The sequence below is a fragment of the Taudactylus pleione genome, unplaced genomic scaffold, assembly GCF_031769625.1.
Source record: "Taudactylus pleione unplaced genomic scaffold, aTauple2 ptg000583l, whole genome shotgun sequence".
NCBI lineage: Eukaryota > Metazoa > Chordata > Amphibia > Anura > Myobatrachidae > Taudactylus > Taudactylus pleione.
This window is the reverse complement of record NW_028284985.1, coordinates 1,036,398-1,050,465: the sequence shown is the minus strand read 5'-3', so window position 1 is coordinate 1,050,465 and position 14,068 is coordinate 1,036,398. Positions and strand designations below refer to the sequence as shown.

At 46.0% G+C, this 14,068-nt stretch overlaps 2 protein-coding genes across 5 annotated transcripts in view; one reads left to right on the top strand and one right to left on the bottom strand.

Moving 5' to 3' along the window:
* Nucleotides 1–6,930, top strand: part of GARNL3 (GTPase activating Rap/RanGAP domain like 3) — a 310,087-nt gene extending 303,157 nt beyond the window's left edge. For all 4 annotated transcript variants that reach the window (XM_088453568.1, XM_088453567.1, XM_088453566.1 and 1 more), the window contains one exon: nucleotides 1,978–6,930. In XM_088453568.1, the coding sequence (XP_088309694.1) occupies nucleotides 1,978–2,137 (160 nt within the window). In that variant the 3' untranslated portion in view covers nucleotides 2,138–6,930. The remainder of the gene's footprint in view (nucleotides 1–1,977) is intronic.
* A 3,786-nt stretch (nucleotides 6,931–10,716) lies between these two features.
* Nucleotides 10,717–14,068, bottom strand: part of SLC2A8 (solute carrier family 2 member 8) — a 33,265-nt gene continuing 29,913 nt past the window's right edge. Inside the window, exon 11 of the mRNA XM_088453565.1 lies at nucleotides 10,717–13,573. Coding sequence (XP_088309691.1) covers nucleotides 13,394–13,573 — 180 coding nt within the window. The 3' untranslated portion in view covers nucleotides 10,717–13,393. The remainder of the gene's footprint in view (nucleotides 13,574–14,068) is intronic.

Genomic DNA, 14,068 nt, shown 5'->3' with positions numbered 1-14,068 from the left:
CACCCTCACACCTACCCTACTCCCACCTATACTACTCACACTGGTACACCCTCACACCTACCCTACTCCCACCTATACTACTCACACTGGTACACCCTCACACCTACCCTACTCCCACCTATACTACTCACACTGGTACACCCTCACTACTCACACTGGTACACCCTCACACCTCCCCTACTCCCACCGGTATACCCTCACACCTATCCTACTCCTACCTATACTACTCACACTGGTACACCCTCACACCTCCCCTACACCCACCAGTACTACTCACACTGGTACACCCTCACTACTCACACTGGTACACCCTCACACCTCCCCTACTCCCACCGGTATACCCTCACACCTATCCTACTCCTACCTATACTACTCACACTGGTACACCCTCACACCTCCCCTACTCCCACCAGTACTACTCAAACTGGTACACCCTCACACCTATCCTACTCCCACCTATACTACTCCCACTGGTACACCCTCACACCTCCCCTACTCCCACCGGTACACCCTCACACCTATCCTACTCACACTGGTACACCCTCACACCTCCCCTACACCCACCAGTACTACTCAAACTGGTACACCCTAACAAGTACCCTACTCCCACCTATACTACTCACACCTCCCCTACTCCTACATATACTACTCACACTGGTACACCCTCACACCTCCCCTACTCCTACATATACTACTCACACTGGTACACCCTCACACCTACCCTACTCCCACCTATACTACTCACACTGGTACACCCTCACACCTACCCTACTCCCACCTATACTACTCACACTGGTACACCCTCACACCTACCCTACTCCCACCTATACTACTCACACTGGTACACCCTCACACCTACCCTACTCCCACCTATACTACTCACACTGGTACACCCTCACACCTACCCTACTCCCACCTATACTACTCCCACTGGTACACCCTCACACCTACCCTACTCCCACCTATACTACTCACACTGGTACACCCTCACACCTACCCTACACCCACCAGTACTACTCAAACTGGTACACCCTAACAAGTACCCTACTCCCACCTATACTACTCACACCTCCCCTACTCCTACATATACTACTCACACTGGTACACCCTCACACCTCCCCTACTCCTACATATACTACTCACACTGGTACACCCTCACACCTACCCTACTCCCACCTATACTACTCACACTGGTACACCCTCACACCTACCCTACTCCCACCTATACTACTCACACTGGTACACCCTCACACCTACCCTACTCCCACCTATACTACTCACACTGGTACACCCTCACACCTACCCTACTCCCACCTATACTACTCACACTGGTACACCCTCACACCTCCCCTACTCCCACCGGTATACCCTCACACCTATCCTACTCCTACCTATACTACTCACACTGGTACACCCTCACACCTCCCCTACTCCCACCGGTATACCCTCACACCTATCCTACTCCTACCTATACTACTCACACTGGTACACCCTCACACCTCCCCTACACCCACCAGTACTACTCACACTGGTACCCCCTCACACCTCCCCTACTCCCACCGGTACACCCTCACACCTATCCTACTCACACTGGTACACCCTCACACCTCCCCTACACCCACCAGTACTACTCAAACTGGTACACCCTAACAAGTACCCTACTCCCACCTATACTACTCACACCTCCCCTACTCCTACATATACTACTCACACTGGTACACCCTCACACCTCCCCTACTCCTACATATAATACTCACACTGGTACACCCTCACATCTCCCCTACTCCCACCTGTACTACAGTTATAACCTCCATCAGTGCAGCTCCTCTAGGGGTGAAATAGCAATCATAGCCTCTATCAAAACAGCACCTCTAGTGGACGTGTGTAAACAGACAATAAGCCCCTCATCCGCAAGCCATAATTAGAAGGGTCTATGTAACGTAATAAATTACAGTGATACATCTGTTTTCTTATCAGGATCAATTCTGGCTCCTTTGAGAGCAATTCGGAAGGACAACGTCACTGTTCCACCAGTTCGGACCCTGAATCTAACATCAGCGTGGAGGAGAGCCCCCCTTACAGCAGCCCCTTCCACATGGCCACGTCCTTTGATGAAGACATTGTTGATTTAAAGTGAAGACAATCTCCGTGTCGCTTGTCCGTCCCACCCCCCTCTCTGTTCACAAATGTCCAGTCCTAGTAGGGATTGTCACAACACTGCGCTGAGGATGGATGCACAGCGTTCTGTACCGCCTCCTGTTGTACTCAGCGTCTACACTGCCGCAGGGCCTAAGTTTGTTGCCTTTTTATATATACATATAGTGTTTATAATATATCTTATGAACCACAGAAGATCTGACACAATCATTACGATTTATTTTCACCTTTACACAAATCCAACCAGATACGTACAATCTGCCTGTGTGCGATAAACGCTACTTACTCCGGCGTCTACGTTATACAAACAATCATCAGAAAACGCTCTCCGTCACTTTATCAATGTGCTTAGTAATACAAGGTTTAAATATCATTGTATAATATCGTAGGGTTTCAGTTACCGGGAATTATTTGCCCTATCCACGTATCCGTTCTAGAGATCTGCAGAACATCGCTCTCTTCTATCTACCCCCTGACAGATACACAGTCCTATATTCTGCAGATTATTACCATACTGACCTCCCCAGAGATATGCAGAACATTGCACTGTCCCATCTACCCCCTGACAGGTTCATAGTGATATATTCTGCAGATTATTATATGACTGACCTCTCTTGGGATCTGCAGAACATTGCTGTGTTCAATTCACCCTCTCAGAGATGTATATTCTGCAGAACATCTCATACTTACAAACCATGATTGTGGCGTCTGTTGTTCTGGTACATGGACCATATGCCACCCCGAGAACCCTAAGCCTGACCTATGTTGTGACTTCTGCTGCTAATCTATAGGTTCGTAGTCCTATTATCTCCTAAAACTTTGTCATTTCAATTCCTAGTGAATTACAGGGAATCTAGATGAATATTTTTCTACATTGACAGAAAGATTTTTTTTTTTCCTCATCGAATCTAAGCTGCTAATATTCCCCACGTCCTACGCTTGTCCCCCCAGGTAGTAATGTACCTCAGCTATAGGGTGGAGAAAGACCTGTAGATTCAGCTATTCGGAGTCTCTGCCGCCAAAGAATAAAAGGCCATACATTCACAGATACCGGAGTCTTACCATGTACCAGATGCCCAGCGAGGGTGAGAGCCCAGAAAGCTAATAGTGCGCTGGAAGCGGGTTTCCTTTATGTGCGGGACCTGCTTTACCCATTGCCCAGAGCAGGAGCAGAAATTGCTAAACAAAAAAAAAAGTTCATACAGCAAAAATCATTTGTCAGATTTAAATAGTGTATTATAAATAAGGGGATTTCAGTGTAATAAGCATTTATATCGTGACTAGAAGATTTTTTTAATTTGATGCAGGTGATTGCCATGAGAAACAAATTAAATGTGACCTTACCTGTACGCCCGCCCACACAGACAGCCTGTACGCCCGCCCACACAGACAGCAGTAACCTGTACGTCCGCCCACACAGACAGCAGTAACCTGTACGTCCGCCCACACAGACAGACAGCAGTAACCTGTACGTCCGCCCACACAGACAGACAGCAGTAACCTGTACGTCCGCCCACACAGACAGACAGCAGTAACCTGTACGTCCGCCCACACAGACAGCAGTAACCTGTACGTCCGCCCACACAGACAGACAGCAGTAACCTGTACACAGACAGCAGTAACCTGTACACAGACAGCAGTAACCTGTACATCCGCCCACACAGACAGCAGTAACCTGTACGTCCGCCCACACAGACAGCAGTAACCTGTACGTCCGCCCACACAGACAGCAGTAACCTGTACGTCTGCCCACACAGACAGCAGTAACCTGTACGTCCGCCCACACAGACAGCAGTAACCTGTACATCCAACCATACAGACAGCCTGTACGCCCGCCCACACAGACAGCAGTAACCTGTACACAGACAGACAGCAGTAACCTGTACGTCCGCCCACACAGACAGACAGCAGTAACCTGTACGTCCGCCCACACAGACAGCAGTAACCTGTACGTCCGCCCACACAGACAGACAGCAGTAACCTGTACGTCCGCCCACACAGACAGACAGCAGTAACCTGTACGTCCGCCCACACAGACAGACAGCAGTAACCTGTACGTCCGCCCACACAGACAGACAGCAGTAACCTGTACGTCCGCCCACACAGACAGCAGTAACCTGTACGTCCGCCCACACAGACAGACAGCAGTAACCTGTACACAGACAGCAGTAACCTGTACACAGACAGCAGTAACCTGTACATCCGCCCACACAGACAGCAGTAACCTGTACGTCCGCCCACACAGACAGCAGTAACCTGTACGTCTGCCCACACAGACAGCAGTAACCTGTACGTCCGCCCACACAGACAGCAGTAACCTGTACATCCAACCATACAGACAGCCTGTACGCCCGCCCACACAGACAGCAGTAACCTGTACACAGACAGACAGCAGTAACCTGTACGTCCGCCCACACAGACAGACAGCAGTAACCTGTACGTCCGCCCACACAGACAGACAGCAGTAACCTGTACGTCCGCCCACACAGACAGCAGTAACCTGTACACAGATAGATCAGGAGTAACCGGCGCCCGGACAGACAGGACAGCAGTAACCAGCGCATAGACAGGACAACCAACCAGTAGAAACCTGTACTTGGACGAACAGAGAGACCGTTACATGAAGATACCTATATATGCATATATACACACAGACCAAGAGTAACCCATTCATGGATGGACAGGCAGATAGACAGGCCAGGGATTACCAGGACATGGATAGACAGGCAGACCAGGGATTACCAGGACATGGACAGACAGACAGACAGACCAGGGATTACCAGGACATGGATAGACAGGCAGACCAGGGATTACCAGGACATGGACAGACAGACAGACCAGGGATTACCAGGACATGGACAGACAGACAGACCAGGGATTACCAGGACATGGACAGACAGACAGACAGACCAGGGATTACCAGGACATGGACAGACAAGACAGACCAGGGATTACCAGGACATGGACAGACAGACAGACCAGGGATTACCAGGACATGGACAGACAGACAGACAGACCAGGGATTACCAGGACATGGACAGACAGACAGACCAGGGATTACCAGGACATGGACAGACAGACAGACCAGGGATTACCAGGACATGGACAGACAGACAGACAGACCAGGGATTACCAGGACATGGACAGACAGACCGACCAGGGATTACCAGGACATGGACAGACAGACAGACCAGGGATTACCAGGACATGGACAGACAGACCGACCAGGGATTACCAGGACATGGACAGACAGACAGACCAGGGATTACCAGTATGTTATAATAAGTAAACCATTCTCTTTCAGGCCATTAGACTAGATGAGCCTGCAAAGTAATGTTACACACCCCAGTACTAGTGCTCGTTTCTCATACTCTACAAGGACTGACAGACCAAGAGTAACAGTACTCAGCTGTTGCTAGCAGGTATAATGACCTGTAAGGGCTATTCCACTCTGATGGTCTGCAGAGAATTAGGCGTGCCATCTGCTGTCATAACTATAGATCACCTCATTACCACATATCAGGAAAGGGATCTACCTATGATTAATGAGGCTATCCCGTATATCTGGCCTGCAGAATTGTCCACACCTGTCAAACTATCGCACAATATCGCTACCTGTGCACTTCACATTAACCCTTTCCATGGGACCAGCACGGGCCACGTCTTAAGGATTTCTCTAATCGTACACCGTATGAATTATTCCATAGTGAGTGGCCTGCATATCCCCCAAAAAAGGGGAAATCCTCAAAACATGACCAACAGGGGCACTGGAATGATGATGAACCCCAAACGTAGTCTCAGTCGAGTCCTAGTGATATATGAGCATGTTTACATAGTAACAGCTGTCTGCATGTTACATGTATGTGAACTAAGGCCAGTGAAGCCTGTGTATATGTAATTGATGGCACCACAACCTGCCACATCACCTCTGCAGGAGAAGGCAGACGGGTATCATAGATTTACTACAGTTGATGAACTACAATCCATCCATCCATCCATCCATTCCCCCCCCCCCCCATAGGCTGTCAGCCACTGATGGAGCCCCTGGTGTGGTCTTCTCCCGAGTCCCGTACAGGAGGGACCTAACCCCAGAGGCAGCAGCACAGCCAGTGTTGTGACAGCTCCCAGATAAAATGTGATGGCCCTAGAGCACAGCAATGTGTCACCGCCCTGTAAAGCGCATGCCTGCACCCAGCCCACTAACACCCCCCCCCACCCAACGCTACAGCACTTCAGCCGATAGACAACCTGTATAAATGTGAACTCTGGAACACTACCGGGACGACGAGCCTTGAGCAGAACATTTCAAAGATTTATTTATTATTAGATATTTAACTTGTTGAAACAAATGTTATGATGCCGAAGTTTGTACAAATCTGTTTTTTTTGGGGGGGGGGCTATTTTATCTCCCCTCCTCCACCCCTCCCCCCCCCACCGTCACCCTATTTTTGTTTGTTTTTCCTAAGCGCCCTGGACTTTTAGCAGTGATTTTGTATCTGATTCTGTACTGTTAGATTGTTGCTGAACTTCTGTGATACGAGAAATTAACAAACAAACAAAAAAAAGATTATCACCAAGTGTCTTAAACTATATTGTATTTCCATTGTTTCTAAGCCAAGTGATAATGTCAATGTTTTGGTGTTTCAAATGTGGCCTGTATAGATACTGAAGTATTAATAATTATTACCACAATATTTGGAAGTGCCGTGGGGTCACTGCTGTGGAGGTAGGATAGTTTTGTTCTTGATATGTAATAAATATTTATGAAATTTGGTCTCAGGTTTATGTTTGTTTGTTTAATTTTAGTGTTAATGTATTTGTAAATGAAGTGATAACGGCCACTTGTATATCTGTGTGCGCCGTATGGTCGTACGCGACTTCTCCTAGAGGATGAGACAGGAAGCTGACCATTAAAACAAGCTAACCCTACAACGGACTTAGAACCTCATCAATGGCCACTTCTAAGGGGGGGAATTTAATTGCTGGCGCTGTGCCGCTAGGCATCGCCATGATGCCCAGCTGCGCACATATCAGCCAGTTATGGTATTCCTTACAATTGCAAGTTTTCTTCTGCACTTGTATGTCGTGTGAGGCAAAGTTTGCAATGTAGATGGACGCGTTTTGCCATTCCCGAACAGCAAATCGCGTCTATCAGGCGGCATTGAGTCCTGACCTAAGGCCGGCCATACACGGTGAGATTAGAAGCCTCACGATGTATTGTACGATTGCCCTTGCGATTCTTGCTTTGAAAGTCTCCATACGATGTGGTGAAACGGTGTAAGATTGATCGTTACGATCGTACATACCTCAATAGATCGAAATCTTAAGTTTTTTCCGTAAGATGTACGATCCAACTATACGACGGCGGGGACGAGCATCGGCATCGCAAACATACCAAAACAACACACGATGTGCACTATTGATCGTTACGATCGTTCTCGTGCAAAAAAATTGCACCGTGTATGGGCCGCTTTACAGTTGTAGGGATTTCCTCTTTTGTAATAGTTAAAGATTTTAGACTATGTATCTCTTCAATACCTGAAACAGCCATGTACAGATGGACCATACTGGCTTAACAATGTAATAAAGTATTATTGTTAATATAAATTTCCTTGAAAAACTCCATGCCAACCATCCACAATGGGTTAACACCTTAGTTGGCAGAGCAGAGACAAAGACTAAACGCGCCACAGGGTATATTTTTGGCTTCTCCTCCCCTTCTATGTCTGTGAGAAACTTCCCGAACTGTCTATGAAACACAGACAACACGAATGGGAATATCCAGCGGTCGTGCAGTATTTTCAGGAAATTCATTTAAATTTTTTTTTATAATTTGACTATTTCCTTTTCACACTACAGGACAGACACCCACATATAGGATGTACCCAAGCCATATTAAAAAATAGAGGGTGAGGTACTTATAGACAATAATACAAGTGCAAATAATTGCAACTTACAGAGTAACTGTTTGAAGGGCAGATGTACTAAGCTCTGGGAAGTGATAAACTACCAACCAGTCAGCTCCTAACTGTCATTTGTCAAACACAGAGTGTATCATGACAGTTAGGAGTTGAGTGGCTGGTAATTTATGACTCTGCAATTTATCACTTTCCAGAGCTTAGTACATCTAACCCTATGCAGGCAGAAGATCTCACATATAGGTTACGGTGTCTGGTAAAGGCATGAAGCACGTGCCTTGCATAGATCAGTGTTTCTCAAACCCAGTCCTCCTGGAAGCCTAACAGGGCATGTTTGCAAGGTATCCTAAGGAATAATTAGTACCACCTGTAGAGATCTATTGTGTTAGACAATTAACAACACCTGTGCTCCAGAGTAGATGATCTGGAAAACATGCATGGTTAGGGTTCCATGAGGTCTGGGTTGCAGAAACACTGGCATAGATCATCTGCTGAGGTACCGAGCTCTCTGTGTCACCACTACCCTTGTAAAACGTGCCATTATTGCATCCGGCACCTTACCTTGCGTTCCCTGTGTAAGCTGGCACAGTCACCCCCTGGATCCATCTGCTTGGTTGAATTTTGTTCTCGATGGGGACCTATAGATGTCCTCACTCAGCGAAGAAAGGAAAGAGACACGGAAGAGAAAGCAGATTTTCAGCTGACCAGAAGGTAACCCCTCCGTCATGGCCGCCAAAAGGAAAAAAAGGATAATTTGCAATAGTAATAATATAAAAGTATCACACAGTAATACGGTTATATCATATTGGAAATGCTGATTGATAGTAGAAGCTGATATGTGCAGGACACTTGGTCCAGTTTAGAAATGCTGCCATCTTGTGGCCGTATTCAAATATTGCCTCAAAGCTATCTTATAAACACCACCATGTATACCATCCGATCACATGTGCATATTGCAGCCAATAGAATGAGCAATACATAGTAACTGAAGGAAAGTACGGTACCAGCGATGTGTCCCTTCTACGTCACTAAGGTTAGTACATGGAAAGGCTTTATATTACAGCTGTTGTGCTTACGACGAACATTGTGGAATTGGCACCAGAGGACAATTTCCTAACTAGCTTATCCTTAAACCTGATGTGGAACTACACATCCCAGCATGCCCTGACACATTTTTGCTGTTAGGGCATGCTAAAACAGTGGCATGGCATGCTGGGATGTGTAATTCCACAGCAGCTGGAGGGCCACAGGTCGCCATACACCATATAATGTACACAGCAGTGTATCATATAGAACATAGTGGATAAGGCATAGCACCCGATCAACTGCTACTTCTCTCCATACCATCCAAATCATTGCCCCCATGTGTGGATGGATTATAACACTGAGCTGTAGTGACATGACCCCCATCACTGCTGATCTGACAGAACGCCCCCTATTTACATGGGGGCTGGTTATGAGGAGGAGAGCTAATCCAAAAATGGGCAATCGTTTTATCACCATATTAATACAATTTGCTTGTTGGCAGAGGCTACACCCTCATCATTGCCACATGGCAGTACCAGGCTGGACAATTACCTGCAGAAAGTGACCATAGTGCAGGGCTTTAGTCATCTAATTCAGGTCACCCCCTCTCCCCTACCAATGTGTATAATCTTGGGGTGCTGTACTACAAACCCAGCAGCGCCGAAGAAAACCGAAACGTAAGTGGCCAAGATGGGTAAAGGGTCCTATCTCCAATCTTATGTGAAACAATAAAAAGTGATTGGTTACTTCTGTGTCATTCACACAGAATACGGAACGCTGAAAGTGACGCCATTAAATCTATCTGAACACACTGTAATATTATCTCTAATTCCAGGAAACGTCTCCCACACTCTTATACAAACCACTGGTGCTATATGCAAACACATCATTTAGTTTAAAGGTTTCTTCTAAATGTCCCTGGCTGCTCGCACATGCTACAACCAAATAATAACTAAAATTACTTTGTTTTACAAGATGAAATCAAAGTGATTTGATCAGTTTGTACATATATAACATTGTTACCCAGCTATGGTACTGCAGCTGTTATATGAAGTACAATATAACATCTCCCGCCATTACAGGCAGCTGAAGCCCCTCCCATATCTGTAGGACGCCGTCCTGATGGGATACGATGTAGGTCCAAAAGCAGAGAATGCAGCTCTTTCTGTTGCTAGGACACCATGATGTATGAATCAACCCATCCGCATTGTGCAAAGCAATACAGGCAAACGGTCAGTCTCTGTCTCCTCTGGTAGAGAAGCTCCCACATTCTGAACATGATAGCCTTGTATATAGGGGCGCAGAAGAGTATGATGGACATATTGATCAATTACAAAAGCTGCAGTTATTACATGCATGTATAACCAGCACATTTCTGATAGTGTTCATTCCAGCACCCTGCACCTGTCGCTCTCTGCTCTGGTGCTTCTAGCACACTCAGCTAATGCAACATACTGCTTAGATACAGACCAGAGTGTGCTAGAAGCACCAGAGCAGAGAGCGACACCCCAGGCAGGACAGAGGAACTGCACGGGATGTGACAGGTACAGGGTGCTAGAATGAACACTGTCTGAGGCTGTCGTACAATACAAAAGAGAAGAGACTCCAATATATAAAAAGTATCAACAGATAAAATATTTTATTCAGAGATATACAGCACATACACTGATCTTATGATACCCACATAAATGTGTTCTAGAATTACCCAGCTGTAACAGTGTCACCAACATACATGTGTTCTAGAGCAGGGGTTCCCAACCACGGTCCTCAAGGCACACTAAACAGTCCAGGTTTTAGGGATAGCCATACTTTGCAACTGAGGTACTAATTAAGTCACTTGTGCTATTTATTTAACAATCTGCACAATCATGGATATCACTAAAACCTAGACCCAGAATGTAACAGTGTCTCCCACATAAATGTGCTCTAGACTCACCCAGAATGTAACAGTGTCTCCCGCATAAATGTGTTCTAGACTCACCCAGAATGTAACAATGTCACCCACATAAATGTGTTCTAGACTCACCCAGAATGTAACAATGTCACCCACATAAATGTGTTCTAGACTCACCCAGAATGTAACAATGTCACCCACATAAATGTGTTCTAGACTCACCCAGAATGTAACAATGTCACCCACATAAATGTGCTCTAGACTCACCCAGAATGTAACAATGTCTCCCACATAAATGTGTTCTAGACTCACCCAGAATGTAACAATGTCTCCCACATAAATGTGTTCTAGACTCACCTAGAATGTAACAATGTCTCCCACATGTGCTCTAGACTCACCCAGAATGTAACAATGTCACCCACATAAATGTGCTCTAGACTCACCCAGAATGTAACAATGTCTCCCACATAAATGTGTTCTAGACTCACCCAGAATGTAACAATGTCACCCACAAAAGTGTGCTCTAGACTCACCCAGACTGTAACAGTGTCACCCACATAAATGTGTTCTAGACTCACCCAGAATGTAACAATGTCTCCCACATAAATGTGTTCTAGACTCACCCAGAATGTAACAATGTCACCCACATAAATGTGTTCTAGACTCACCCAGAATGTAACAATGTCTCCCACATAAATGTGTTCTAGACTCACCCAGAATGTAACAATGTCACCCACATAAATGTGTTCTAGACTCACCCAGAATGTAACAATGTCACCCACATAAATGTGCTCTATACTCACCCAGAATGAAACAATGTCTCCCACATAAATGTTCTAGACTCACCCAGAATGTAACAATGTCACCCACATAAATGTGTCCTATACTCACCCAGAATGTAACAATGTCTCCCACATAAATGTGTTCTAGACTCACCCAGAATGTAACAATGTCACCCACATAAATGTTCTAGACTCACCCAGAATGTAACAATGTCACCCACATAAGTGTTCTAGACTCACTCAGAATGTAACAATGTCACCCACATAAATGTGCTCTGGACTCACCCAGAATGTAACAATGTCACCCACATGAATGTGCTCTAGACCAGTGGTTCTCAAACTCGGTCCTCAGGACCCCACACAGCTCACATTTTCCATGTCTGCTGGCAGGTGCACAGGTGTATTCATTATTCACTGACATATTTTAAAAGATCCATAGGTGGAGCTGTTTCACTTGTGATTCTGTGAGGAGACATGGAAAACATGCAGTGTTTGAGGTCCTGAGGACCCACTTTGAGAACCTGTGCTCTAGACTCATTCCGAATAGAGCTATGTCACACACACAAAAGATGTTTTAACTCACCCAGAATGCAACAGTATCACCCATATACACGTGTTCTAGACTCACCCAGTGTGCAATAGTGTCACCCACATGAACTTGTTCTAAACCCACCTGCATGCAACGTCTCCCGCATGTGTTCTAGACTTACCCAAAAGGTAATAATGTCAGTCACAGGAGTGTGTTCTAGACTCACCTGAGTGTAACGTCACCCACATAAATGTGTTCTAGATGAATATTGTCGTTGTCCATATTACAGTGGGCTACATAATGTAATATAACTCATCACACACGTTACACGGTTTCCCATTAGCATTTAATAAAAACAAAAAAGGAATAATCTTCAATGAATCTGTATAGTGCAATATGACAATTGGTTCCCATGAAATATATTTCCTCTTACATTATATAAATATTTCCCGCACTCTGCTGAATGTATTCCTGCCCGCAGTCACAAAACGGAGAACGTTCCGCCTCAGTACCCCACAACGGCGAAAGTTGCTGCGACAAACTATGGCATACACCCACTTCTGTGACCTCACACAGGTGGGTGGAGCTTATACCACATTTCCTGAGTGACAAGTAAAAAAAAAAACGAGACACTATGGAATCCTACTTTCTCCCCAACATCACAGAGCGTCACATAATTTAACATTACGTTATTAATGACAGCGCATGAAATTCACTTCACAGAGAGCGCAAGGCATCCGGTGGCTGAGACACAGGCTAAGCACCAGTGGGAGGGGCTTGTGTGACATCCCGCCCCTTTCCTAGGACAGAGACCAGATTTCTACGTCTTATTTCTGCAGGAAAACTGCAGGGAGCAGCCATTACGTACCAATGGCGATATCCGCAGGGAATCCAGGAGGCAGCGTGAGGTCAGTTCACAAATGTCAGCCCGTGGTAATATCCAGCATTTACTTCAATAAGAGCACGAATGTTACAAAGCGCCAGGTTCAGATACTGTAGTAGACCACGCCAGCACCGAAGCTGTTGTTCGGGAAGAGAGGTGCCACCCGGCCAGGTCATGTGACTGTGCGCCTGTTATCTCTATGCGTCACTGAATTGTGTTGGAGACCGGGCTGAGCCCCCCTCTGTTCTGTCCTCGCTGGAAATAAGATTCAATTTGTTCCAAGGTTTTTCCCTTCGTCTCGGGGACACAGAATATGGTGAAGACGACGCTCAGGCCACAGAAACCAGCGAATAACCAGAAGGTCCCGTATGAGGTCAAAGAGTCCTGCCAAAAACAGACCATGTATAAACAGGCGCCACCAACAGTGCGTCACGGGACGTCCGGGAATAGACGACTACAGATCAATAGTCAGATTGTGTTATATGACACTGGGAGGATTGCATCCATTAAGGGCTAAATAAATTATGTAATCCTGAAATAAAACCGTACAGTACAACATACCGGTACAAAGTAACCCTATAGTCAAATTGTGTACAAAATGGGGGAGATTCAGTTGGTGCACGGGGTTCTCTCGGAACCATACGCGATGTGCAGCTGCACACATAACCGGTCGCTACAACTGAGAAACGATGCTAGTCTATGGCGCGCAAGAAAAAAATAAAAAGGGAGCAGGTTTTCCTGCCGTATAACACGTGTTGTATTCATGCGCGAGGTTTCCGACGCTAATGGAATCTCCCCTATCGTGTACACAAACTTCTAGGGTAGACCTTGTATTTGCTGCATACATGAAACCTTTTATTAATAATATTATAATTCTTT